This window comes from Montipora foliosa, chromosome 7 (genome assembly GCF_036669935.1).
Source record: "Montipora foliosa isolate CH-2021 chromosome 7, ASM3666993v2, whole genome shotgun sequence".
In the NCBI taxonomy this organism is placed as follows: Eukaryota; Metazoa; Cnidaria; class Anthozoa; order Scleractinia; family Acroporidae; genus Montipora; species Montipora foliosa.
This window is the reverse complement of record NC_090875.1, coordinates 36,517,016-36,542,768: the sequence shown is the minus strand read 5'-3', so window position 1 is coordinate 36,542,768 and position 25,753 is coordinate 36,517,016. Positions and strand designations below refer to the sequence as shown.

Below are 25,753 nucleotides of genomic sequence, written 5' to 3'. Positions count from 1 at the left end.
AAAGACGAAGCATGCATGGCTGTCTTCATGCTTGCATATTATAATGGCACACAATTGTCTTACGTAATGCAACCGCTTCTTTTTAATGTTCTAAAAAGATTAAGTTTCCATTTCGCTGTTGTCACAAACATTCATCCCTTATAGAGAAAAACAAACTGGCTGTCTATATGTTTGCACAAAAAGGAAGTAAATAGTAACGAAAATGTCTCTCACCTCTCGGGAGATGCATTTACAAGAGGCGACATGATGTGGAAATGAAACCTGGCTGAAACATGATTGAAAAAACAAAGTACATTTTGTGTCGCTTTTTAGTCGAATAATAAGAAGATAGGTGGACACGAATTTCATAATACGCAATGAGAGCATATAATTATGCAAAGATACTAAGGAAAGAAGTTCTTTAATACCCAAATGAAAGTGCATGCGTGGTGCCTAAGGTCGCAAGCCTTGTAAGAATACAACAGGAAACTGTCAGGTCATTTAAGTATAAATATAATATGTGACAAGATTTCTTTTTTCTTTGTTTAAATTTTTGTTATCTCATGTTGTAAAGCAATAATTACAAAAAAAAAGAAAGTACTAATGGGGAATGTCGGTTCACGCATTTGCATTTCATGCAAAGGCAAGTACGCGGTCGCCCTTATTCTGAAAATGCGGACATTACTCAGAAATGCATTGTTCTGGACCTCATCGCTTTATTTTACTGTTTGCCATCTTTTACAGAAGCCTATTGCCGAGGAAGGTGAGTCTTGTTTAATTTTATGGCGGTTTAATCATTATGATGGAAAGTTTAAGCAAACTAAACTGTTCACAAACCTCGTGGTGTTTTAAATTTCGTATCCTTCAAATACCAGACCTTTCCAAGCACACAATCATGAACCAATTCTGGAAACTGGAAGAAAAGGTCACACAATGATATGAAAATCGTATGCATCAACTGCCTCTCATTACAGCGCACAAGTTACGAGAACAAGGGGCTGTCAATGGTACTGTGTCAGTTGCTTTGACAGTGATGCTGTGGCACTTTCCATAAAGGATACCGTATTACCTTCCATATCCTTCCCATTCTGTGACAGGTGATACCTTCGTGAACTTAAGTAGCAATAGGTTTACGAGCCAAAGGATCCATACAGCAGTGGGGTAGAGTCCATAAAACGAGGAATGATCTACAATGACCTTCACAGTGCTACAATAACCTTCAATATGAGCTATAATGAGCTGCACTGAGCCACAATGGATCCATACAGCAAGTCTAAAAGTAAGCTAAACTGATGAGCAGTAATTTTGAATTGAAAAAGAAGACAATCTTCGGACAGATGCTCCGAACAATTGAAAGACTACTTCAACTATTATTGCTAATTACATCCTGGAGGACATTGACACTGTAAGGTTACGATTACTTCAAACTTAAAAGGGACAGCTATAGGTGAGTGCGGGTTGCTGTTTGAAATCAAACACAGGGCGTGACAAGAGCTTGAATCACAGTGATTTGAGCCCTTATTTTCTAATACAACGCCTCTGGTTCCTGTTAGGATGCTAATCTTTTAACTCTGTGGCAGGTCTGTGTTGTCACTGCATTTTTTTTTCTAATCACAATTTGTAGACACGAGGCTGTTTGCAAAGTCTTCCTTAGAACTTAAGTCTGTCACCAAACGACAATAAAATTATTTAATAACAAGCAAACAACATGCCAAAAAAATGAAGGAACAGATTTTTCCTACATACAGGAGCTTTAGCAATTAAACTATAAACAGCAAATTAACTTTGAAGCCCGGGCGGGGGGACTCCCATATGGGACAGACGGGGATGCTCGTCGGAAATTTTGAATTTAACCCCTAAAGGAGACCATCTGGGCGCGGCTCAAGTTTTTTGTGACCCCTAAAGGAGACTAATCTGGGCGTGGCTTAAGGAAATTTTGACCCCTAAAAACAAGTTAAAAAGAAAATTTGACTTCTGTTTCTCTTCGCGTAATTCTGTGTTTCTTCGCGGAACCCTAAACGAGACCTTGGCGGCTTAAAATATTGGCGCTTTGCCCCGGAACACCCTAAGCGAGACCAAAATCCAAAATTTACACCCCTAAGCGAGACGACGGCACATCCCCGTTTGCTTCATATGGGAGTGCCCCCCCCGGGCTTTGAAGTTTCCCATTTGCTTAAAATTTCTCCTTTTTTGTAGGACAACTAAAGCCTGAGGCCTTTAAAATTATTTAATGATTTTAATAATATCATAACCAGTACATCGTCAGAACAGACGTTAGTACTAAACTCTCCTAAAATGGTTGAACAAAATGGATTTTTGGGGGCACATTACAACATCGTATTTCAGTGCACTCGATTACCTTAGCCTTAACCCAATTCAATCAATCCTTTTAGCGCTTTGGGTCTTCGTTTTCAAAGACACATGTCTGTAAGCACTATAAGGATGTAACGGCTGAGGCTCACGATGATACACTCAGTCACCTTGCCATTTACATCTTGCTTAATAACAATTTGAAACAAACCGTTGCTTTCCTTTGTCATTGTGAAAAACCAAAATGACTCAACGATGAAATGATATATAAATGGATCATATGTGAACTGCTGTCACTCATTGTAGGTCATTCCTCGTTTTAGTAACAACGAGGTATAGTCACCTTCCCAAACAACGTTTAGTTTCATCACACAAGAAATTTATTATCCTGATTAGCAACAACCGTGTACACTAGTTCATGATTGTGTTTGTACAGAATTAGAATCTACATGTACCTAATTATCAAATTACTGCAAGCTTTGACAAGCTGAAATATCTACAAGTGGGTCTTAAATTGCAGATGATCTTAAAAATGGGGTAAATGCCCAAAACAATCTGTGCTGGAATCACTAACCAATTCATTGAATCAACTAATACTGGTCTGAGTGGGTCAATGCAGCATGCACTACTAGTATTATTAGGAACCCTTTAACTTCGAGAAATCATTTTCATGAAGAAGCTACTTAACTTATGAAAGAGATAAATTTGAGGGCAATTTAAGATGTTAGACCATCGCAGTTATGCACGTTCCTAAAGCTGTAACAATAAGCAAACCTGAAAATCAAGGTTTGAACGGGATTTGAACATGAGTTTCTACAGAAAAATATATGTATTTTAAATATCGTTTTTTTCATATCCATCTCAACTGATTTATTGAGAAATCGTTAGCTCCCAGTTGGCCGGATAGAGCAATTTAATGGTGCGGCAGAGATCATAGGTTGAAATACTATTGAAGCTTAAATTCTTCAGGATTTAAGTAACATTCATAACTGCAATGATCTAAAATTTACCAAATCAACTTTCATGCCTTGTACCAATAAAAACATATTTTACATTTACCTCGCTTATTTCCCAGTCAGCAGCTTTGATTTCAAAATCAGTTGCTGTTGAGAGGTAAACAAATGCTTGTAATAGGGTTCTTTAAGTGGCTACTTGAATACACACTCAAAGAAACAATCAATTGTTACGCCAGTCTCATTTCGTGGAAACATTTGCAGGTGAAACCTGGCTGACATTATAAATACTATGTTAAGGGTCAATTTTAATACTATGTTAATACTAAGCTAGTCAGCGCAGGTGGAACAAGGCTAGAATTCTGTCGGGCATAGAGGGACTATAAAATATGCTGAAATTGCATAACTAATAAAAGAAGTTTCGGACACTGACTTTATTTGAACATCAATCGACGTTCACTGAAAACTTTAATAAAGACGTTTCAACCGAAAACCTTCGGTCATCCTAGGTTTGAATTTGACAAAAAAGTGACAGCTTCGTTCAATGGTTCATATTTGCCTAAGTGCATGATTTCAAGTACAAGTTATCACTTTGCGAGGCGAGGAACATTATGCAATTGAAATATAAATGTCAGGGATTTCTATATGTTCATTCCTTGCATTCTGGTCTCACTTTGAATGCCAAGCCTCCAGGGAAAGTCTCTTGTTACAGTCAGCTACCTTGTCAACTATAATGGCGTTGTCCAAACTATGGCCAAAGTCACGAGGGAAGGAAAGGCCTGGGAGCCAAGCTTTGAAGATGGAACATTTTTATAACGGGAAGTGCAATTTCGTCCGGTTGGTCAGTATACTTGGAAAATCGCTTACCATTATGCAATGGTCATCCTAATGTGAATTTTTCAACAAATGGTGAGCACCCCCTCTCTACCAGGGGAGCCATAACTGTTGCTGCTTTTCTGCCTCTATTGTTCAGCTGTTAACAGGGAGAGATTGCTAGAGACAGGCTGAGGAAGGTGAACTCATCCACTATCTCAAGGATCAAGTCGACAGCTGAGTAATGAAAGGCATAGGACAGCAGGAAAAAGAGAGGCCAGAGGATGTTGAGGCAAGGACAGAGTCGTATACAATCTCCTCTTCATTAGCAAAGTGTCAAAGGAAGAGCCATCCCTCTGGACAGCTGGCTGCATGTCTTAGAGGAAAGACACAACTGACCTCAGAAGCCTGAGGTGAGCAAAGTAAAGAGACACCTTTAACTGAATAGGTTAGAGGCGTTATCAGAACAACAAAGGCGATGCAGATTGGGCGTTGCTGCTCTTGGCACTTCTCTAGCAGCAAACATAGAGGGAAGACCTCGTTGATTGTCTATCTACCAGCCCTGAATCTATGTTTCTGGGTAGATGAATGTAGTGTTTGCCAACAACCTGTTCTGCGCTATGTGTGTGAATGCCTTCTTAATAATGCTGAGAAGGGAGATGCCACAGCACTGCCAAAGGAGCTGGTGGAGGAGGACGATGTTTTGCCAGACTTGCTGACTTCTGGTGGGATGCAGTCTTTCTCGAAAGCCTTGCCACAGCCAAGGGAACCAATGGCCTTGCTCTATAGAGGGCAGAATGTCAAGCTTTTTCCTTATTGGCAGAGTAAGTGCTCTTAACAGCTCTCTAATATATTTAAATATGTATTTTTATCATATATGTATATATATGATTTGACGATTTCATCTGAATCGTGGAACACAAATCTACATTGAAACTTCCTGATGGGCTTAGTTTTTCGTCTAACTTATGAAATATTCTGTTAACAATGGTAGAATGGGTTTCTTTTCCCTTTTTTGCTGGGACAGGGGATACGAGCACTACCAGAAGTAAATGTGTGAACGAGCAAGTGAAATACCATGAGAAAAACAGCACTTTTTCACACGGAATTCGTATGTTATTCACATAATGTTTCACATGATATGTGAAAGGTATGTGAGAAGAATGTGAAAAAGTGTATGAATAATGTTATCCTTTTGATACAGCGTTTTCACACACTTCACAAAAAAAGTTTTTGGAAGGCAAGGTGCAAGTTTCAACATTGAATAAAATCAGCTATTTCCTCGCCAAAACTACATGCTTGATCAACCTCACTGGCCTTGAATTTATTGCACTCATAAAGTGGCTACAGTGTACAAACATGTACTGAAAACATGCTAATCTTGTGACTACACCAATATGACTATGTAGTTCATGGTTTCGTCAAGGAATGGGCCATCAAGAACAGGCCGCCATCTCAAAATCTTGATCACTGTTTACAGTGTCTAAAAACCCTTGCATTCTTTGCGCTTACTAGTATCGAGCGGCTATCATGTAGACTATGTATCTAACCGCACCAGTATTCAATTTGTTCCTTCATTTCGAGTAGCTATAGGAGAGATTGTTTCCTCAATACCTCGAACCTCAAATCAGTACTTACTGAATAACAACAGGTGTGCTTTGTGCGAGGATCGACTATCAAAGATTGAGTGGAGTTTTAAGCAAATTGAATCTTAAATCGTGGCTCTGATGGTTAATACTCGAATCACCCACGGATCAAGACAAGACTGTTGACTTACTTTTAACTGGTACTGTTCCTGGAACGTCACTAGAGCAAATGTCACAGCGAGGCTTAAAAAGCTAAGCTTGGAATCACCAGGCAGAACCCCCTAACCTAACTGAGTGTGAGGGAAACCTCTCATTTTCAGTTGGCGTCTGTTAATAATTGATAATTCCGCACACGGGCGGCTCAGTTGGCGGAGCCATGCAGGAGATTGTGAGTTCTACTCCAGCCGGAACAACACTCAGGGTCTTTAAATAACTGAGGAGAAAGTGCTGCGTTTGCAATTACACCTGCAAATGGTTGGACTTTCAAGTCTTCCCGGATAAGGGCCATAATAAACTGTAGGCGCCATCTCACAATATCTTCCATGTTCATAAGTTCCCTGTGGGACATTAAAGAACCCACACACTATTCGAGAAGAGTAGGGGATGAAGCTCCCGGTGTTGTGGCTGACCTTTGTGAGTATATGGGTGGGTGGGCATAGCAGGTCCACATCAGCTGAATAGCCAAAACTTCAATCTGCTAAAACGAATAAATAACAAACAAACAAACATGACAGACAGACAGACAGACAGACAGACAGACAAATAAAGCCTTCTACTTTGCAAGGGGGACAATATGACACGTTCCATTAATCTCTAAAATTCAAGGACTAATATAACCTACCTATGAATTTATTTTCTTCGGGAAAGTGGAGTTCTGAGTTTAGGTCAAGACCTTAAGACAGAAAATAGAAAAAACAAAACTTTAAACTGATACAACAAATCACACTTGAAAAAAAATGGAATTGGAATGTTAGTCACTCACTTTTCCATTTCTCAAGCCAGCTGGAATCTATATCTGAAATAAAGGCACAATGAACATCAGGCACGACAAGTATGATTCACATTTTAAATTTAGCATAATCTCTTATCATTGAGCGAACCTGTAATTAAGCAGCGCTGAGATTAAATATTTGGCAAAAAGTTTAGTTTAGTCTGCACCAGAACACTAACCTCTTCCTATTCCCTTTAAATGTGTCATCTTCTTTGTAGTGTAAAATTTTAAAACGAAATCATTCCAGAGCCATGATTAACAGACAAAATAACAAATTGACTCTATCAAGGGTTTAGTGTTGTCAGTACCTTATGGTACACCACAAACATCATACAGTATTACAATTCACAATTATTTTATTAACTTACATGCATGAGTTACATCAAAGATCAGCTAACTATTCCTGCAAAACCCGTAGAATAAAAATGTCCAAGATTGAAGCATTTTTTACCATCTTTTATCCCATATTTTCAACGGCACTTTTAAGGGTAGGCTCAGATGAACGGAAAAAAGTATCCTGCAATTTTCTGAGGCTTCAAGCACAACCCTGATGTATTTTCATTGCCTTTGAAATCCTTATGTTCAAGTTGATAAACTATTTCAGCAGTAACACATGTTACAGCAATTAATTTATTCGTATTTACAAAAATAACACACCAGAACAATTGTACGGAGTCTGGAACCACGGTTCATAATCTGTGCACTCCTCTCGACACCTTTTTGACAAGAGGAGAATATTGGCCCTGTCTGGGGTAAGACGATTTTGGACATCCTGAATAACCTAATTAGTAGATACAAAAGCATAATCCCATTAACACTGAGTAAATCAACTTGTCATTGCAACAAGAGTATGTACATGTAAGCACTTTAAGATTCTAAAGAACCAAATTGGATTGACTAGGCATCTTTCAAGAAACAAAGATCAATTCCCAGAACAAAACTTTTGCTCACACCAGTGGGGTAGACCTTTATCACTGGTAATTCTACTTTCAAACCAACCACAATAAAGCCCTGGCCAAAAATGCTCTCACAATACAGCTATTCTTTACGAGATTTCCTTATGATCCAGGAGTAAAAACGACACTTTCAAGCCAAGACAGTTTCATGAAGTTAAAACTCGATCAAAAGTACAGTTTGGAAGGATTTATGGCCCAAACGTTTTTGAGGTCTTTACATGATGATGTAATTTGATTCCCCTGTACTTTTGCTTGACAAAATTAATTTGAACAGACTGCAGTACTGAAACGGATCCCACAAATTATTAGGACATTTAGTGTGATCAGAAAGCGTCACATTTTCCCAAGATAAATGCCTATCACAGCATGTGTGGTTTCACCTTTGCAAACAAGTAAAATGTTGCACAGAAACAGTAACCCTAATCAGATCAATGAGATGTCCCCTTTTTACATGACAGACAAAACCAAAACCTTTGCTAAGCATTGCACTCAGGACAACATTTTCAAAAGGAGGAAGGCCCAGCTGTATTGAAAACCAAGTGGCAAAAGTGTTAATGTAAACCCTGCATGAGATCTGCAGTACCATAAAACATTTTTTTCGTGTATTCTCTGTTAATTTTTAACGTTCCTGTGTTCCATTGCCATGAAACATACTGTTTTCTTTACGTGTAAGTCAAACAAGCTCACGCAATTATTTCAGTATTCCTCCATAAAACATTTTTTTCGTGTACTCTCTGTTAATTTTTAACGTTCCTGTGTTCCATTGCCATGAAACATACTGTTTTCTTTATGTGTAAGTCAAACAAGCTCACGCAATTATTTCAGTATTCCTCCATAAAACATTTTTTTCGTGTACTCTCTGTTAATTTTTAACGTTCCTGTGTTCCATTGCCATGAAACATACTGTTTCTTTACGTGTAAGTCAAACAAGCTCATGCAATTATTTCAGTATTCCTTCACGCAATTGATGTCAGAGATTGGGACAGGATGTAGGGGACACTTAGTGACACTTAAAATTGGAGTGCATCTAATCACATACATGTTTCGACATACACCTGGACAGTATCCAGGTAATGGAGCCGAGCCTCATGATTTACTTGTCGTACATAATTAAAGCACACTTCACCTGTTCATTGAACTCCCACATCAGCTGATCCCCCGTTAAAAAATCTTTCACCGGAAAAAGCTGTCAGAGTGAAAAAGCGTGATATTACAAAAGTTAATATATACATGAAACCCCATATATAATTTATTAGAAATACAGAGAGATTAATGAAGTTAAGATATTGATCATCACAGTTATTAATGTTGCTTGAGCAGCAATGAAAAGAAAGCCTGAAAATTAAAAAAAAAATTCAGGCTTTCCTTTCGTTACTGCTTAAGTAACGTTAACAACTGCGATGATCAGCATCTTAAGCTAAAGCATGATATTAACACGTAATAATTTATTAAACTCAGCGGGACAATAATAAAGCAATCAACCTTCATTATTTTCCCATGCAGTGCATTCCTTAAGTTTTTAAGCCTGTAATCATATATAGTTGTTTGGGTAAGCACTCAGCAGTCCCACTTTCAACAAAATTGCAAACATTACTAATAACACATAGCCTGGAAACAATCACCAAATCTTGGCCAAAGTGAGCAATGACCCTCCCCAAATAATCTGTTGCTGAAGTTTACGAGCCCACAGGTTTGAGGAGCTTGCCCAAATCAACAGCATTAATTGCTAAGTTTATCACTCACATTTGTAATGTTAAATATCAACAAACTTAACCTATATTGATATGCCCACTACACGATATTAAGAGAATCCAATAGTCAAAAGTTTTATATTTTCCACAAAAGCAGCATGGAAATTGAATCTTGCTTTTAAATGTGAGAATACCACGGACTGATCTGACAAGATCAAGCAATCAAGAAACCTACTGATTTATCACCAAGTTTGCAGTAATTTTTGCATTTGACAAGTTTGTGAGTACTTGGAACATGTTTTCTTAGAGACCTCTTTAAAATCTCTCCATTCGTAAAAGATGTGAAACAACTCGCTGTTGACGATTTAATTTAGTACATAGTTTTGCTTAAGTGTGCCACCTTGTCTATGGAAAAAATTGTTCAACAATGTTCCATTATCAGCTTCAATTATAAAGGGATATCAAAGTCCTTCTATCTCGCATTATTCCAAGACAAAGTTATATGATTTTAAAACAGTATATTGATTGCTTTATGCTTAAACGAAACTCAGTGTTGATCACACCCATACTCTTGTCAGTCAGTCGTTGTATTGTCAAATTGCATTCGTTTGAAACCTTTGTTCAAAAGTTGGTCTAAAATGAACTTGAGTCCTGAGGACGTACTGTATCTGGAAAGTAAAAACGTGGTCTGGAACAATTCCTCAATACAGTTTCCAGTTCAAATCAATGGATAATATCAAAGGGGTGTCTATGTTTTTTGTTACTTTTTCAGTCTTTTTTTAAAAGCTGCTTGTATTTTCAGAACAAGTGAACGAAAAGTAAATACAAGAAAAACATATGCATGCTCATTTAGCATTGCTAAGTATTAAAAAAATATGCGACCACAAAATTAAGAAAAAACATACTATTTAAGACTATTTCATATACTATTTCAGACTTACTATTCGCATAATCAAAATCTTCCTTGCACAACAACACCCTGCTAACCCAACAGCTCACTCTTTTGTTGAGCCCTGATTAATGCAAGTTTGTTAATCACTGTTGAGGGATGATAGTCATCCCTGAAGTGTACCTGAGTTTGGAGGTTATAATCTTCAACTTTTCAATCAAGTATCCATTAAGAAATCGTACATCAAGACAGTTGTCGATCTGCACCTTGAAGTGCTATTATGATCAAAAAGTCATTTTTTTTCTTCCGATTTTGATAGTGTGTTTCCTTAACACCTGACTGTCAAAATTTTGAGCTTTGACTTTTAACCAAGGTTGTTTACTTTGAGTGTAACTTTTGGATTTCACGCATTACTCACACTCAAAACTAACCGATTGGACCTCAGAGGGTTGGACCTAGAGGAAAGTGACGTCATTTACTCACTGGCTTAAAATTTCAGCGCATCAATGTAGCTTATAATAATTATATATATAACACAAGTTTAAAGGTCTGAAAGCACGAAACTCATTCAGCCCCCGGTGCGAGCCCTGGATGGTGCAATTTTTCCATGATTGCGTGATACGAGTGCCTTGCTTCTGCTTAACCATCTCAAAATTTTTGCGTGTATATTATTAATAAGTAATGACATGATTTTTTGCTTGTGCAATTTGGAGGAAACAAGCAATTGTAAATTTTTCCAAAGACTACAAATTGCACTCGCCCAGTTTTGTGCACCTTTGAAAATAATTACTCGTGCTTATTTATTCTAAACTCCACTTGAAATCATGCGATTACAAAAAACAGGTGTCTTTTTTAAATCAAGGCTTAAGACTTGGGTTACTTGGTGTTTAGTTAACACAGTTTTGTAATCCAAAGGAAAAGAAGAGACCGATTTTTTGCTCATAGTAGCACTTTAACTGCTCAGTACTGTTATTTGTACATGTATGTTTGATAGCTGTTTTGCATACAGCACCTGCATGTTTTCAACAACATCTTCAACATAATCGAATGGTTCACACTGAAAAGCAATATACAAAGTAATGAATACCTCAGGTTTTGCAAAACTTTTCATGTGAGGAGTTCACAAAAATAAATATTGCAGACCAGCATTTGAGACCCGCAAAATGCATGGCACATTACCGCATTTACAATGTAGTTAAAATTCAAATCCCTATGTTAACTTGTCATCTCAAGGATACAGATTCATAATAAGTGAAAGGTGACAAAAGGGCAATAAAACAAGATCCTCAAGGCGTCAAGTAGGCAGAAAATATTATTCAGACCACCAGATATTTCATGTTAAGAGATGTCAAGTCGGGTTAAATTAAACCAACTGAACACCCAAGATTAAGTTTCCATTAAAAGTGATCACACTTTAATGATCCGGCAATATGTGCATGCAAATGTCTATTGCCCTTTCCACCTCGAGATTCTGTGTTTTATGTGGTGCATAAGGTTTGGAGAGTCAGCAAACCAAGCTGTCGCTTGACTCATGGCAAGTTAGTGAGAAGCACAGGTCCACCTAGATTCTACGTACAAAATTGTTGCATTTATCTTTTCAAAGAACCTTTGCATTACCAAGCACTTTTCAACCTTAAATGAGGTAAAGGCTCATGTCACTCCCAGCTCTGCGGTAAGTTTCAAAGACTGCTACTCCTGAACACTATTTTACATACTTAAAAGGCAAAATTTGAAAACCAAAATGGTAAACTAGGGTATGTGTTTTTGGACAAAAAGATTCATTTGTCAACAGAAGGTAATTATTTCAGTTCTGGGACACTTAAAGGGATTTCCATCATTTCAACTTTTTTTTTCTGGTTCTTGGCCTTCAAGCATTTCAGCTGAATGCATGAAATACAACTATACTATATATCGGTATTTCAATGTGATTTTGTCTAGCTCTCTTTTTCACTTCCAGTGTATATTTATGTATTGCTTAAAAATACGAGCAGGATTGTTTTATCCGGTTTTAAACCATGCTGCAAAGCCAAGTGGTTTTAGACCTGATCAAACATGACCAGCAAGTTACTGAAAGGGTTCCAAAACATTCCACAAAAAGCTTATACCTCTAAAGTCCGAACAAAGATTCAAATAGGCCTTTATTACGGTTTTGGAAGACATCTTGACGGGTAGGCTGATGAGTCCGAAATAACAGTGTTTCTATGTGCCTTAAAATAACTTGAGAACACCTTGAATGTAGAAAAAATTGTGAATGGTAAACTTAAAGGCATTGCCTACTAATTCAAAGGTATTTTTGCGCGGTTGACTGAATGTGGGGGAAAAGCAGATCTTAACAAGTGTTATTGAAATCCAAAAAGAAAATTGGGGGTAACCATGCATTCTTCGAAGATAATTAATCACCCATATTTGTAAAAGCTTAAAAATACAAATTGCATTCTTTTCCATTCTTTTCGAAATTGAAGCTTAATTATCTCTGAGAAATGCATGGTTACATGTACACCCGATTTTCTTTTTGGATACTAAGAACACCTGCTAAGTTCTGCTTTCTCCGCTTAGTTTTGAACTGCGCAAAAATATCCCTGAATCAATAAGCCGCGCTGATAGGAAATCCGAGTATCTCGAGATGAACAGAACGTATGTGCAATAACAATAGTAGGCACAGTCCTTAAGTTGCTAACAAAAGGATTTTACTGACAAAATTTGAGGATCCTACCTGCACTAGAATTTGCCCTAGGAAATTTTAAATTTCCCTTACATTTGTTTAATTTTTTGCCACACACACATGTTTGACAGCGCGTACATTTGGTAAATTTCAAGAAATTGTAAGGAAACATTTAAAATTCCGCGGGGCAAATTCTAGTGCAGGTAGGATCCTCCAATTTTGTCACAGGGAGCAGAGGAGTCATATTTGACTGTTTTTCCATGGTACAATTGCAGCGTGAATCAATCTTGTTGATTTAAATCACCATATGTGATCAAACTACACACAAACGATCGTGCTAGGGTTGAAATTCTATCTGCGTCAATGTTGGGCCATGAACTCCGGAGAGCAAAGCTTTCTGCACGAGACACAAAGTGCCAAGAGTACAAAAAGAGACAAGAGATGAAACTGACCACCACGTAACTAGTTCAATGTGGACCAGAGGAAACCGGTCACGGAAATGCGTCATCAGTTCAAAGAAGATACATAAGAAGTGAAATCAATTGTTAATAATTAAACTGATCATTCCCTTTTGCGGTCTTCGCATTGAGAAAAACGGCATCAGCACCAGGATAATAGACAATAAAAAATTCAAAGTGGAAAACAAATCTCTCTTTAGAAATTGGTAAGAATTTTCCGAATTTGTTTTGCATTCTTTCTCGATCCTGCTGACACAACGCTTTGACTACAATACAAAATACAAATTATGGTTTTCATCCTTCCTACATGGAGCGCCAAATGTAAAAATATTATTTAAGTACTTTTTCCCTATTTTTTGTGTTATTTATCAAATATCACAAAAGTTATCTTGTAATTTGTAAATACCAAATTCAAGTACCTTCCTTTGCGATTTATAAATCACACGATAGCCAACTTTGCGATTTATAAATCGCAAGATTGCCAAATTTGCGATTTATACATCGCAGGATTACACACTTCGCGATTTTTAAATTGCAAAGTAGCAAACTCTGCGATATATAGATAACAAGAATCGGACAAAGGCGATTTATAAATGTGTAATTTACATTGTACAACCGCAAACTCATGAAATTTATGCCTGCGGTCCTGTGGTGCACAAGTTTCACAGGAAAACTATTCATGTTGTTGATTATGGTGGATAGAGAAGGCTTGGTACGACTGCCCTCCTTAGCCGTCTCAAGAGCAATATCTGAGACATTGCGAATACCTTTCTACTTGCTCATCAATTTTATTTTGATTTATGGCGAATTTGAGTCGATTTGAGGACAATTCAACTATCAGAGATAACCACCAATGTAGTGAAGATCTTGGATGGACTCAGGGGTGTTAGTTGATTAGGTGCCGAGCTGTCTCCCCACATATTTGTGGCCCGCAAAAGAGTTAGAAACACGACATTGATCCCAGAAAATAGGCACTTGTTTGCATTTTGGCACTGATGGAATTTCTGCTACTGTTAATAAATCAACACAAGTAAAGATGAAATCGACCAAAGCTGAGAAGGAGCGGTTGATGGGATAGAGGTAGTCCGATAAACATTCTGCATTCTCGAGCTCTGCAAATTGACAGCATGGCACAATTCAGACCGATTCGCCATAAATCAAAATAAAATTGATGAGCAAATAGAAAGGTATTCTTACCTCACTTTGCTGTGATGAGTCCTGAGCAGTACTCTATGTCTCATATATTGCTCTTGAGACAGCTGGGGAGAGCAGTCCTGCCAAGTCTTCTCTATCCGCCATAATCAACATCACGAATAGTTTTCCCGCAAAAATTGTGCACCACGGCCCTGTGTGCATAAATTTCACAAGTTTGCAGTTCTAAATCGCAAAATATGCGATTTATATATTTCAAAACGTGCGATTTTTATATATTGCAAAATGTGTGATTTATATATCGCAAAATGTGAGATATATATCACAAAACGTGAGATTTATATATTGCAACTGTGCGATTTATCAATCGAAAAGTGTGCTATTTATATGTTGCAAAATGTGCGATTTATAAATCGCAAAATGTGCGGTTTATAAATTACACATTTATAAATCGCCATTGTCCGATTCTTGTTATTTATATAGCGCAGAGTTTGCTACTTTGCGATTTAAAAATCGCGAAGTGTGTAATCTTGCGATTGAATTTGTTATTTACAAATTACAAGATAACTTTTGTGCTATTTGATAAATAACACAAAAAATAGGGAAAAGGTACTTAAATAATATTTTTACATTTGGAGCCCCATATTCCTATTGTGAGGTTCCAAAAAATGTCGGCCAATTGCCAATTGTCATGTTCAGCAATGCGTTGGTGAAGGGGTTGGGCTGTATACCCAACATAATCTGCATCCCAAAAATCGCATTTAAAAAATAAATAAACAACACATTGATGATTCACAACCGATGGCTTGATTTCTTGGTTGATCCTGCCCCAATTTTTGCTCACGAAAACTGGTTGTACTGTAAAACCAATCTTATGACTTAGATCGTGTAGTTGTTGTGATACCTTATTGGCTTTACCAGCTCAATAAAGGTGAAGGTTAAGGCTGTTTTCGCGCTATCCTGTTGGCCTAATTAATTCTACTATCCAGAACTTCGTTTTGCATAATGCCTCAGAAAACAAGGTGGTAAGAAATACTAATGGTAGTGGCACAGTGAGAATTAGCCTTTCATTCAAAGATCAAGTGGCACCAGTCCGTAAACAACTATGCAATCTTCATCATAAGATTGGTTTTCTCAGTACAACCCGTTTTCATGATCAAATAATTGGGGCTTCATAATGACGTTTTTAAGAATAAGAATGTTTTTAGTCTTTTTTACCATGTTTAGATATGTTTTATCCCATTTTTTAATAGTTAATTATTAATGTTCACATTTATTTTGTAGTTAAAGCGTCGTGTCTGCAGGATCGAAATTCGGAAAATTCTTACCATCTTCTGAAGAGAGATTTGTTTTCCACTTCGAATTTTTTGTTTTATCTATCATCCTCGTGCTGATGCAGTTTTTCTCGAAGCAAAATTTACATCCAGGGACAATCAGCTGTTTTGAGATTTGAATTACTAATGGTTGATTTCACTTCCTACATGTATGTATCTTCTTAGAACTGATGACGCATTTCTGTCACCGGCATCGTCCGGTCCACATTGTGCGAAATCGAACTTAAAATGCTGGTAAAATGGTTCCTCGAAAATTGAATTTCACTCGCCTTCTGGTTAATTTCTTTTTAAGACTGGGGAGAGAATATTGTTTCCACACCAACTGCTGGAACGAAGGCAGTTTCATCCAAATTTTAGCGTTTTATGGACTATTCAAAAATTATCAACCGAAATAGCTTTCATCCCTTGTCTATTTTTATACTGTTAGTGAGCACTAGTGACAACCCACAGTCATTACTGTATGCGGCTTGTTAAGATCTGCTTTTCCTGCATATTTACCATTCACAAAGTTTCCCACATTCAAGGTTTTCGCAAGTTATTTTACCACATATTCCCATAGAAACACTGTTATTTCTGACATGTTTGCCTACCCGTCAAGATGGCTTCCAAAACCGTGATAAGACCTATTGTGAGAAGAACATTAGCCTTCAAGAAAAAGAAGCTATACCTTATAGTAGCTTTATATAAAGGTCTCTAATGAAGGGTGTTTTATCAGTTTTTAAACCTCTTGCATGTGATGTTTTATTCATGACCTGATAGGCTGTTTCACTAATGAATCAGTTATAAGTTTTTGGAGTCTACCATAGCGACACCAAGAACAACTCAGGGGTTACCAAAATATTCACTTAACTGAGGAAATCACAGGTTTACCTGCTCTTGAAATCGGAACTCATTGTCTTCTATGGTCTGTAGCTCTTTGTATATTCTAAGATCACAAAACAGACAAGTGTTCAAACAGTAGTGCCCACTTTTGTAACAAAGTAATGAGGGCTCACCTTTTTTTCACCATTTCACGGGAAAAATAGTATAGTACAACAACTGTGCTTAATTCTGCACTATACAGAATGTTGCAAATGCAGTAAAAACCCGCGTATAAGAACCTAACATTTAAGAACTTGTTAGGCTAAAATTTCATTTTTAAGCACCCTTCACTTAAGAACCATTTTAGGCTAAAATCCTAAAACAGGTTCTTATTTTCCAAAACAAAATATATATATAGAATTAAGAAATTTTCTCAAAGAAAAAGAAAAAAAATATATATATATATATATAACACAGTCGGTATGCAAGAATACTGTTTTTGGACATTACACACCAGATCATTTAAAAATTCAGCTTTATTTCTTGAACAAAAGTTAAGAACCTAATTAAGAACCTAGTTAGCCTAATTTTACACTAAATACCATTTGTATAAGAACCTGTTTAGGCTAACTTGGAAAAACCTAGGTTCTTATACGAGGGTTTTTACTGTATTTGTGTTTTTTTTTTCTTTTAAAAATGTACATGTATCAAAGACACTCAAAGAGGTTTTTTTCTTTTTAAATTAATCTTAGCCAGTGACCTCAATTATGATTCAATTACTTTCAAAGTTTTAAATAGTGTTAACTTAGTGTAAATAAGAAAAAAATCTGCGTAAGCAAGATCTTCAGAAAAAGTTAACAAACAGAGGATCTTGCAACAATGCAACAACAACTTGGCAGTTTTCTTTTACTACCAACTCGGAATGAAGCATTGGAAGGACACTGACTTCACCCAGAAATAATAACTCAAAATAGTCTTGATTTCAAAGTATGGGCTAAAGTTGCATGTAAGTAACAGAAAAGTTCAAAGTGCTACAAGTCATGTACTTTACACAAGATGCCAGGAGGACAAAGTATGAAGCATTTAACTATGGAGGGTAATGAAATAACTATTTTTCTTAAGTGGTTCATACGCTGGTGAGTTGCAATTAGCCACAAAACAAGAAACATGGCGAAAAATTCTAGCTGACAAAAATTAATATTTGGGTCTCTACCTTGAAAAGTGGGTGAATAATGTTTTAAAGTATAAAGTATTGTTTAATGGTCACTAGAATGTAGTGATAAGGTCTTCAGTAACAATAATGTCTAAGTTTGTCTTAGAACTGACACTTAGGTTGGATATGTCCAGAAAAACGCATTGTTAGGAGCCACACGAGTGATAAGGAAGATGCTAAATTAAAGAGTACACAAGAGAGAGGTGCTGTGACCGTTGATAGCTGGCTGTTGTCTGCTTTCACAGCATAAACCAGACACACTGACACCTAGGCTCTGCGATAGACAAAATTGAACATACCTCTACTAATGAGCATAAAAGTAAGAAAGATAATAATGTGACTGTTACATGCACATATAGAAGACTCGCCAATTAATTGCCAAGTTTCTTTCTACTTGCTCAAAAAATGTCTGTGGACTTGAGCTGCTGTATCTATTGTGCACAGTCCAGCTCCACTGTCGCACTATTTGGCTTTATGAATCATAAATGTACATGTACCTACCTCTCTTGAGGTCCTTCTTGTCTTAGTAATTCCAAGTATTGAAAAACAATTGTCAGAATCTATTAATGGGAAATGAAAATGTCTGCTGTTACCTCTTTTTCCCGGAAAAAGATCATTCAACACCTCTATGATCCTGACTTGGTACAAAGAGAATCGAAATCGAAATCAACCGTGATAATCTGCGATAATCTACTGAAGGTACGACTATATAACTCAATGCTGGTCCTTGTTTTATTTATTTGGAAAACACAACATGCTTTCAACTCAACTATTTTTTAACACCTTGCCGAACAAGAAAATAAACACCGCATACAAAATGTCAATCAATGTCACACGTCATGTGCAGAAGCCACGTTTCCCACCCCCAATCATGCCACTATTGGCGAGATAATTTAATCTAAACTTCCGATTCCCATTCTCTGACTACATTAAGATCACATCTAGTAAGACTGAAAGATGCTGTCAAGCCGACAAAACAAGATGGCGTAGTATACAGGATTCCCTGTGAATGCGGAAAAGTCTACATTGGCGAGACTGGAAGACCTGTGCAAGATAGAATCAAAGAACATGAACGAGACATCTGACTTGCCTGTATCCAGACCTCTGCCGTTTCAGAACACGCTAACAACACTGGACACAACCCACTTTGGAACGAAATAAAGTTTATTGATCGTGATCCTCCTTGGTACATACCCAGGGTCAAAGAGGCGATTCACATAAGACTTCACCCTAACAACATCAATAGGGATAGTGGAAAGGAATTTCCAGAAGCATGGATGCCCACAATCAAGAAACACAACAATAGGAGAAGCGTATGACAGCAGACCTCCGAAGGAAAACACCGAAACAGCGAGGATTGAAATGCACCAATCACAGCTGATGAAAACCAACCAATCACAGTGGAGCATCCTGCCTAAAAGGTGACGTATAACCAGTCGACCTCATCGCTTGATGAAGACTAGCAGTATGCAGTTGAAACGTTGAGATCTACATCACAAGTAACCACATCGTGAGACAAACGAGAATACTTTGTTATTATTGTACTTGACCACAATGAATAACAGCAAACTTTTTTATGAAAGCTTAATGACTGGTCTTTAGTACTCTCCATATTGTGTACACACAGTGACTGCACAGAAAATTCCATCTTGACCAGGATATGCAGTAGTGGATTTTGTTCAGCGACAAGTACAACATCTCCCACTTTCAAGTTCCGTTTCCTCTTTTTCCAATTCTTCCTCCCTGACAAGCTAGGAAAATATTCTCCACTGAAACACTTCCAGCAAAAAGTTGGATTGTGTCTGGGACTGCCGCTACAACCTTGTCGAATTAATTGTTCTGTCATTAAGATTGTTATCTTTATGACTTGGATTTGCACACGGTTGGAGTGAGTGCTTCAATATCTCCTACATCAGAAGACACATGGGTAATTGGTGCACTGTTCGATGTACCCTGTGCTTGAAGGACAGCATTCCTCAACGCCTCCTTGGGGATGACTCTGTCCTTGAGAACTGCTTTCAATGTCTTCATCGTACACTGCACCAGTCTCTCGCACATGCCACTGAAGTGTGGAGTGCTTAGTGGCTCAAACTTCCACGCAATTTCCATAAGTGCACAAAATTATTGTTTTCTCTTCTCATCTACATGTAGTTGCCTCAGGCATTTATGCAGCTCCAACAAAGTTTGTACCATTACCACTAACATAAAATTCCCTGAGGTCATCTACATTACACTTTTTTCTCTTCAATGCCATAGGGAAATGATCTGTTGAAAGATCATCTACAAGTTCAAGTTGGCATGCTCTCATAATCATACAAGCCAAAAACAACCATTAACTTTGACCTTGCCTCATTTCTCCTTAACATGCAAAGACCCCAGTGTTCTTAAACACCATTCCCAACCCCAGCCTACATTCAGGCAGGTTTCCCATTTTTTGCCGTTGGGGCTTCCTTCCATTCACCTTGTAACCAGTTAGTAACTGCACTATGAAGAGGGATCTCACCAGGAAAGGTTATCCTATAACCACATGAACGACCTGAGGGTTTTACAATATTCGTCTTAACAGAATTAAGTCCGAGTTGTTAGTTCCAATTACGAGTTGCACTGGACTCGTGCCTGTATCATTGTAAGTCATTTTGTATTTCTTTTAAGTGGCTATAGTCATGATTGATTGTCCAGCACTTCAGCTTCACATTTTGCAATGGACTTTCTTAATATGCTGAGAGGTAATGTTTTCTGTGAATTAATGCCTTGGATCCAAAGATCAGCCTCTTTGCCTCTGAGTCCTAATGTCATCCCTAAGCTCTAACCCATAAGTGTAGTGTTGCAGCAAGAGGCATGTACAATGTAGCACCATCACTTGCTGTTCCCCTTTCCCTCCAAACACAAAATTTAACAGGGGTAACAACTCAACTAGCGCACAACCACAAGGTTCATGATGCAAGGAAACTGAACAACTGTGCTGCTGAAGCAACTTCTCCACCTGATTTTGTGCAACCTCGCTCTCCTGCAGAGCAGTTGTTTACCTTTCTGAATCATCCAAAATCCTTTGTGGTTCTTGTTTAGCTCTTCCTCGTTCAGTAAACACAAAGTTGACTTCATGGACGAGTGTTTGGTGGTGCATGTCAAATCCTTCTACTTTGCATCATTCTGTCTCTGGTAACACTAAGGATAAACAGAGGTTGTTTTCCTCATCAATTCTTTTCTTTTTGTTTGTAGATATTGCTTCAAAAACTTTGTAATTTGTCCTTAGTTTATTTGTACACTGGACACTTTGCTGTGGTATTCTCGGCGCAACAGGAATTCATTTTCTCCTGCTGTTTCTGCAAACAACGCAGGCACTGTGTGATCACAAATCTTGCATACACCACCTCTGACAGAGTCTGGTATCCTCCAGATTTTCTTATCACCATCCATTGCAGTTTTGACTCATATTCTTGCTTCCTTTTTAAGGCAACTTACAAATGACTCCCACATTGACAACTGTGACTTTTCTTCCACAAACTCACACAAAGTGTTTTCTTGCAGCTGATACAACCTGTGTCCACATGGCCAAAATGCTTATTAAGTGCTTTCCAAGTCGTCTGACATCTATTTCAATTCTGACTTTGGTAATCATTTTGACTTTGGTAGGTGGTAGGTGGTAGGTGGTAGGTGGTAGGTTTAGCACCTGGTAGGTGCTTTCACAGCACCTTTATTATTATTAAAAAAAAAAAACATCCCCACAGACAAACGTGTGAGTTTACAATAAGAATAATATTCTTTACTAATATTCTACTTAAACAAAGTTAAATAGGCATCTGTTAATAAAGCATCGCTTGAACCTCTCGGTTCTCACACGTGGCAAAATAAAATCATGGCCCCTGCTTCTTACAAAAAACATGATCTTTAAAAACCTGATTGAGATTTCTCCTGGAAACCTTGGGTGCCCTGTGGCACGTGTATCACATGCATGCAGTTTTCTTGCACCACTTGTTTAATTGTGTACTAGGCAGGTCCACATCAGCCTCTGGCTGCCATCTTTTAAAATGCATTAAATAAAATTCTATGAAAGTGTGTGTGTAGGTAAGTGCAGGGATCATTCATAATCTTTGAATGTATAATACAAGCCACGTACCTCATAAATATGATTCATTCCTTCATCCTGCAATTAAGAAATAAAAGTTACATGTACCCTTATAACATATTTATCATTACCTTGACAAGATGACATTATTACAGTTATAAATGGAGCAACCTTGTTCCCAGGGTCTCTCTTCTGGCCTTCCCTGGAGCTCCAGGTTAAGGAATGAAGAAAGGCCCCGGGAAACAAGGTTGTTTACAGGTATGTTTGTTGCGGAAATTTGAGGAAATAAGGGACAATGGAAAAATTTCTCTTCTTTCCCTGTTTGTGTCAAGCCCTGTCAGTTATGGCTATTACAAAAATTTTATATATTTAACTAATAACATAACATAACTTACTGAAAGACTAATCAAGCATGGAAACAGAGAAAAGCTTGTGTTGTATTCCCAGCCAGACTCCCCATTGCCACACAGCAAACTAGTAGCCCAAGACCTGAAAGCAGAATATAAACCAACCAATACACCCCACTTTACAGTTATCTTTTCAAGGAGGCTCAAAAAGCTCAAACTTGAACAACAACTGGACGGGAGTTCAGTAAATTTCAGTCCAAAGTTGTTTAAATGAATAAATAAATAAATTTTGTTTTCAATTTCTAATGAAAAAGGCACTGTGCAAATGCTGAAATCTATTTGGAAATGTAAACAAATTGGAAATTGGGATAAATGTACAACATAAAACAGACAATCTTGAGGGATTTCTTTCTTCTTTTTTTTTTAGTAGCCAATTGTAGCAGAGCTGCCTAACATTCCTAGAACCCTCTCATTTTAAATAGTTCTTTTTCTTTTCTAAGGCAATACACTGTAGCTTTCCAACATTTTAATTGACCTGCTGTAATTTGGATTGCTTTAGTCTGACCCCAGCACCACTCACACTCCAAATATAAGATTGAGATTTCAACGATTATCATTGTTACAACTGTGACAAGATTCCACCTTATACCCATGTTAAGTAAAGAGCTATGGTTAAGTTGGATTTTAAAAGGGTTGCTGCCCTCATTCCAAACTGCCTTAAAGAATTTTTTCTAAGGACATTAAGAAAGCTTGAAGAATATGTTTTCCTAAAACTCACCTTTTTATAAGTAATGACAAAATGCTTCCTGGTCCTTCATGGCCCATTAACCAAGATACATAATGCATTGGCTTTATTCTACATCATTGAGAAAAGACAACAATAAGCAGCCTTTCACCTTTCTTTTTCTCACAAGTACTGGCAGAATCAATGTTAAGTCAAGAGAATCTTAAATCTAGAAAAAAGGAATCATTATGGTTTCTTAACTGAAATATGGTTTCTGGGAGGACAAGATAACGGTTTTGACACCCAAGGTTAATCAATGAACACACTGGCCACAAGTACAGTATATGCAGCTTAACCTCTGGACAGTTCAACAAAAAATGTAAATGGAATTTCAATGAGCAAATTTTCTCTGGTTTCTTGACAGTATTATAGCCAAGACAGTCATCTCTCGACCTCTTGTGATGCCTCTCTTACATTTAACCAAAGGTTTCTCCAAGAAAAGTGATTAAATTAATAAATATATGATTGTTGAAGAAAGAAACTGAACTAGCGAAAAAACAGCTAGAAAATCAAGCAATGAAATAAGGAACTACAGACTGAAACAATAATGAAAAATGTACAGCAGTAAATAGCATTATTTTTATGCAAGGGCAGGAGAATTATTTTTGCACCAAGAAAAATGATTCAGAAGTGAAGAAGGAACTTCAGAGTCAGAATTAACCTTGTTTACGGGTGAGACTTATTATAAGTTACAAAATTTAAGAATTTGTTGAAAAGTTTAAGACAACCAAAAAAAGTGGTTTAAATAGCTGGAGTATTTCCCCCATTTCTGGCACTTAATGGCGTAAACTGTACCAATGAGCTACTGTTTATGGTAGGAAACTGTATTAACACACAATGGTACGAGCTGAGAGTGGGACATAGTCTTCACAATGTGTCTTGATCTCCTGGTGGGTTTCTGGAGTGATTCCAGGAAGGAAAGGGCAGCCTGGTTATTTAAGCCTTTGCTGAAGAGAAATGCTATGTCCATTTGTCTATGAAGCTTTAGAGGTGTCCAGCCAAGTTTTTTCAACATCACTGACATAGAACCACGCTCATAGATTTTACATTTGGAAAGGACAAAGTGTGCTGCTCTGCGCTGAATTTTTTCAACTTCAGCGATGAGCTGTTCAATGTGGGGATCCCAAGCACTACTGGCGCATTCTATAGATGGTCTGACCAGACTCATGTATCAAGGCTGCTGCCTAAGAAAATTTGAAAGGGGCCCTCAGAGCTAAACGCTGAGAACTTAGGAGCCCAACATATGAAGTGAAAGGTGTTGCTGTGAAAAATTAAGGTGCCCAGAGCTATTCTTTGGGAGCCCCAGGCTACCGGGCTCCTGTTAGGCAACAGCCTTGTGTATGCTTTTTCTTTTACTGCTGGATCACAAGCAGATAAATTGCATCTTTAATAGTAGGCCAAGCATTTGGTTAGCCTTACAGGTAACACTGGTGACGTGACAGTTCTATCGTAGATCATTAGTGATCGTCAGACCTACATCTACATGTAGGTATTTTGTATGCGTGACAGAGTCTAGGGCTGTGTCCTGTAAGTACAATGTATACACATAAGTGGTGAGACTTGTGATGTGTTTTCCTTCAAATGTGCATAATTTTACACTTAGATGGTTCAAATCTCATATCCCATCACTGGCCCCAGTCTCCAAGATGTTGAATATCCTTTTGCAGAGTATTATGATCTTTATGGGAGCAGATCTGTCGATAGCAAACACAATCGTAGGCAAAAAGCCGGATCTCAAAGTTGATATTGTCTACTACATCATTAATAACAGATGCCTGAGCTTACAGGTATCCATTCAGACTTGGCACCATTAATCAAAACATCATGTTGATGACGATGGCATAAGGAGGTGTCAATTCTATTTACACCATAATGGAAAGGTTTAGCTTTCAATCTTTCACGAGGCATGGAGTAGAAAGCCTTCGCAAACTCCAATATGAACACATCGCTTTGGAAGCCAGCATCAATGGAGTTCGCCCAGTCCTGGACGACTGTGCATAATTGAGTGACACAGCTGTGATGTCTTCTTAATCATAATGACAGTAAAAGTCAGCTAACACTGTCCTGACCAAAAAAATACTGTTCAGCCCTCGTAGGTTGGAAAACAACAGAACTTTAAGAGGTAGTAGTATTAAGACCCAATTCAAACCACTCACTCAAGTCAACAATAAATCATACTACACTAAAGTGACTTTCAGCGAACACGGGCAGAAACTAGAATAAACTACATGGTCATAACACAATGGTCACAACACAGTCATGTAATAATCATATTTGTAAATGATCGATACTTAATGATCCTTTCCACAAAATGAAACGACATGCATCCTCATACAATTTCATGCCTCTGACAAGGAAAGCTGGATACACTGTACATGAAAAAAATACCAATGGTAATAACTGCTGCTTAATTAAGGCATTCATCTATTAATTACATTAAATTACTGTTTTACCTATAATTCTGTTGCTGTGGTGGCAAAACCCAGGATATTTCTAACTGATTAACATCCTTAACTGGCACCACTGGAATAAAATAAATCATACATTTTAATAATGCAAAGTGACTGCCTAACTTCACGGAGATGAATGCATGTATCTCTGAAACAGATGACATTTTTTCGGAAAAGTATAAAACTGTACAGTGCCGTACTTGTATGTGTAGTATGCATGATAGTGATAGAAATTGCTTGAGCTGTTTTTTGATTTTCTTATGGAGTATCGTTTATCATTTAACAACTGTAAAATAATGTGCAAATCTTGTTGCCACA

The 25,753-nt window shown here is 37.6% G+C and overlaps 1 protein-coding gene across 1 annotated transcript in view; it reads right to left on the bottom strand.

Moving 5' to 3' along the window:
- Positions 1-25,753, bottom strand: part of LOC138009452 (nardilysin-like) — an 82,457-nt gene that overhangs the window by 28,924 nt on the left and 27,780 nt on the right. The window contains exons 13-26 of the mRNA XM_068856473.1: positions 25,439-25,508; positions 22,980-23,057; positions 22,250-22,343; positions 21,906-21,932; positions 18,290-18,348; positions 16,645-16,699; positions 11,181-11,225; positions 8,715-8,774; positions 7,290-7,413; positions 6,624-6,656; positions 6,483-6,533; positions 3,349-3,392; positions 817-892; positions 214-265 (exon numbers count right to left, since the gene is read on the bottom strand). Of these exons, the coding sequence (XP_068712574.1) occupies positions 214-265; positions 817-892; positions 3,349-3,392; positions 6,483-6,533; positions 6,624-6,656; positions 7,290-7,413; positions 8,715-8,774; positions 11,181-11,225; positions 16,645-16,699; positions 18,290-18,348; positions 21,906-21,932; positions 22,250-22,343; positions 22,980-23,057; positions 25,439-25,508 (868 nt within the window). The remainder of the gene's footprint in view (positions 1-213; positions 266-816; positions 893-3,348; positions 3,393-6,482; positions 6,534-6,623; positions 6,657-7,289; positions 7,414-8,714; positions 8,775-11,180; positions 11,226-16,644; positions 16,700-18,289; positions 18,349-21,905; positions 21,933-22,249; positions 22,344-22,979; positions 23,058-25,438; positions 25,509-25,753) is intronic.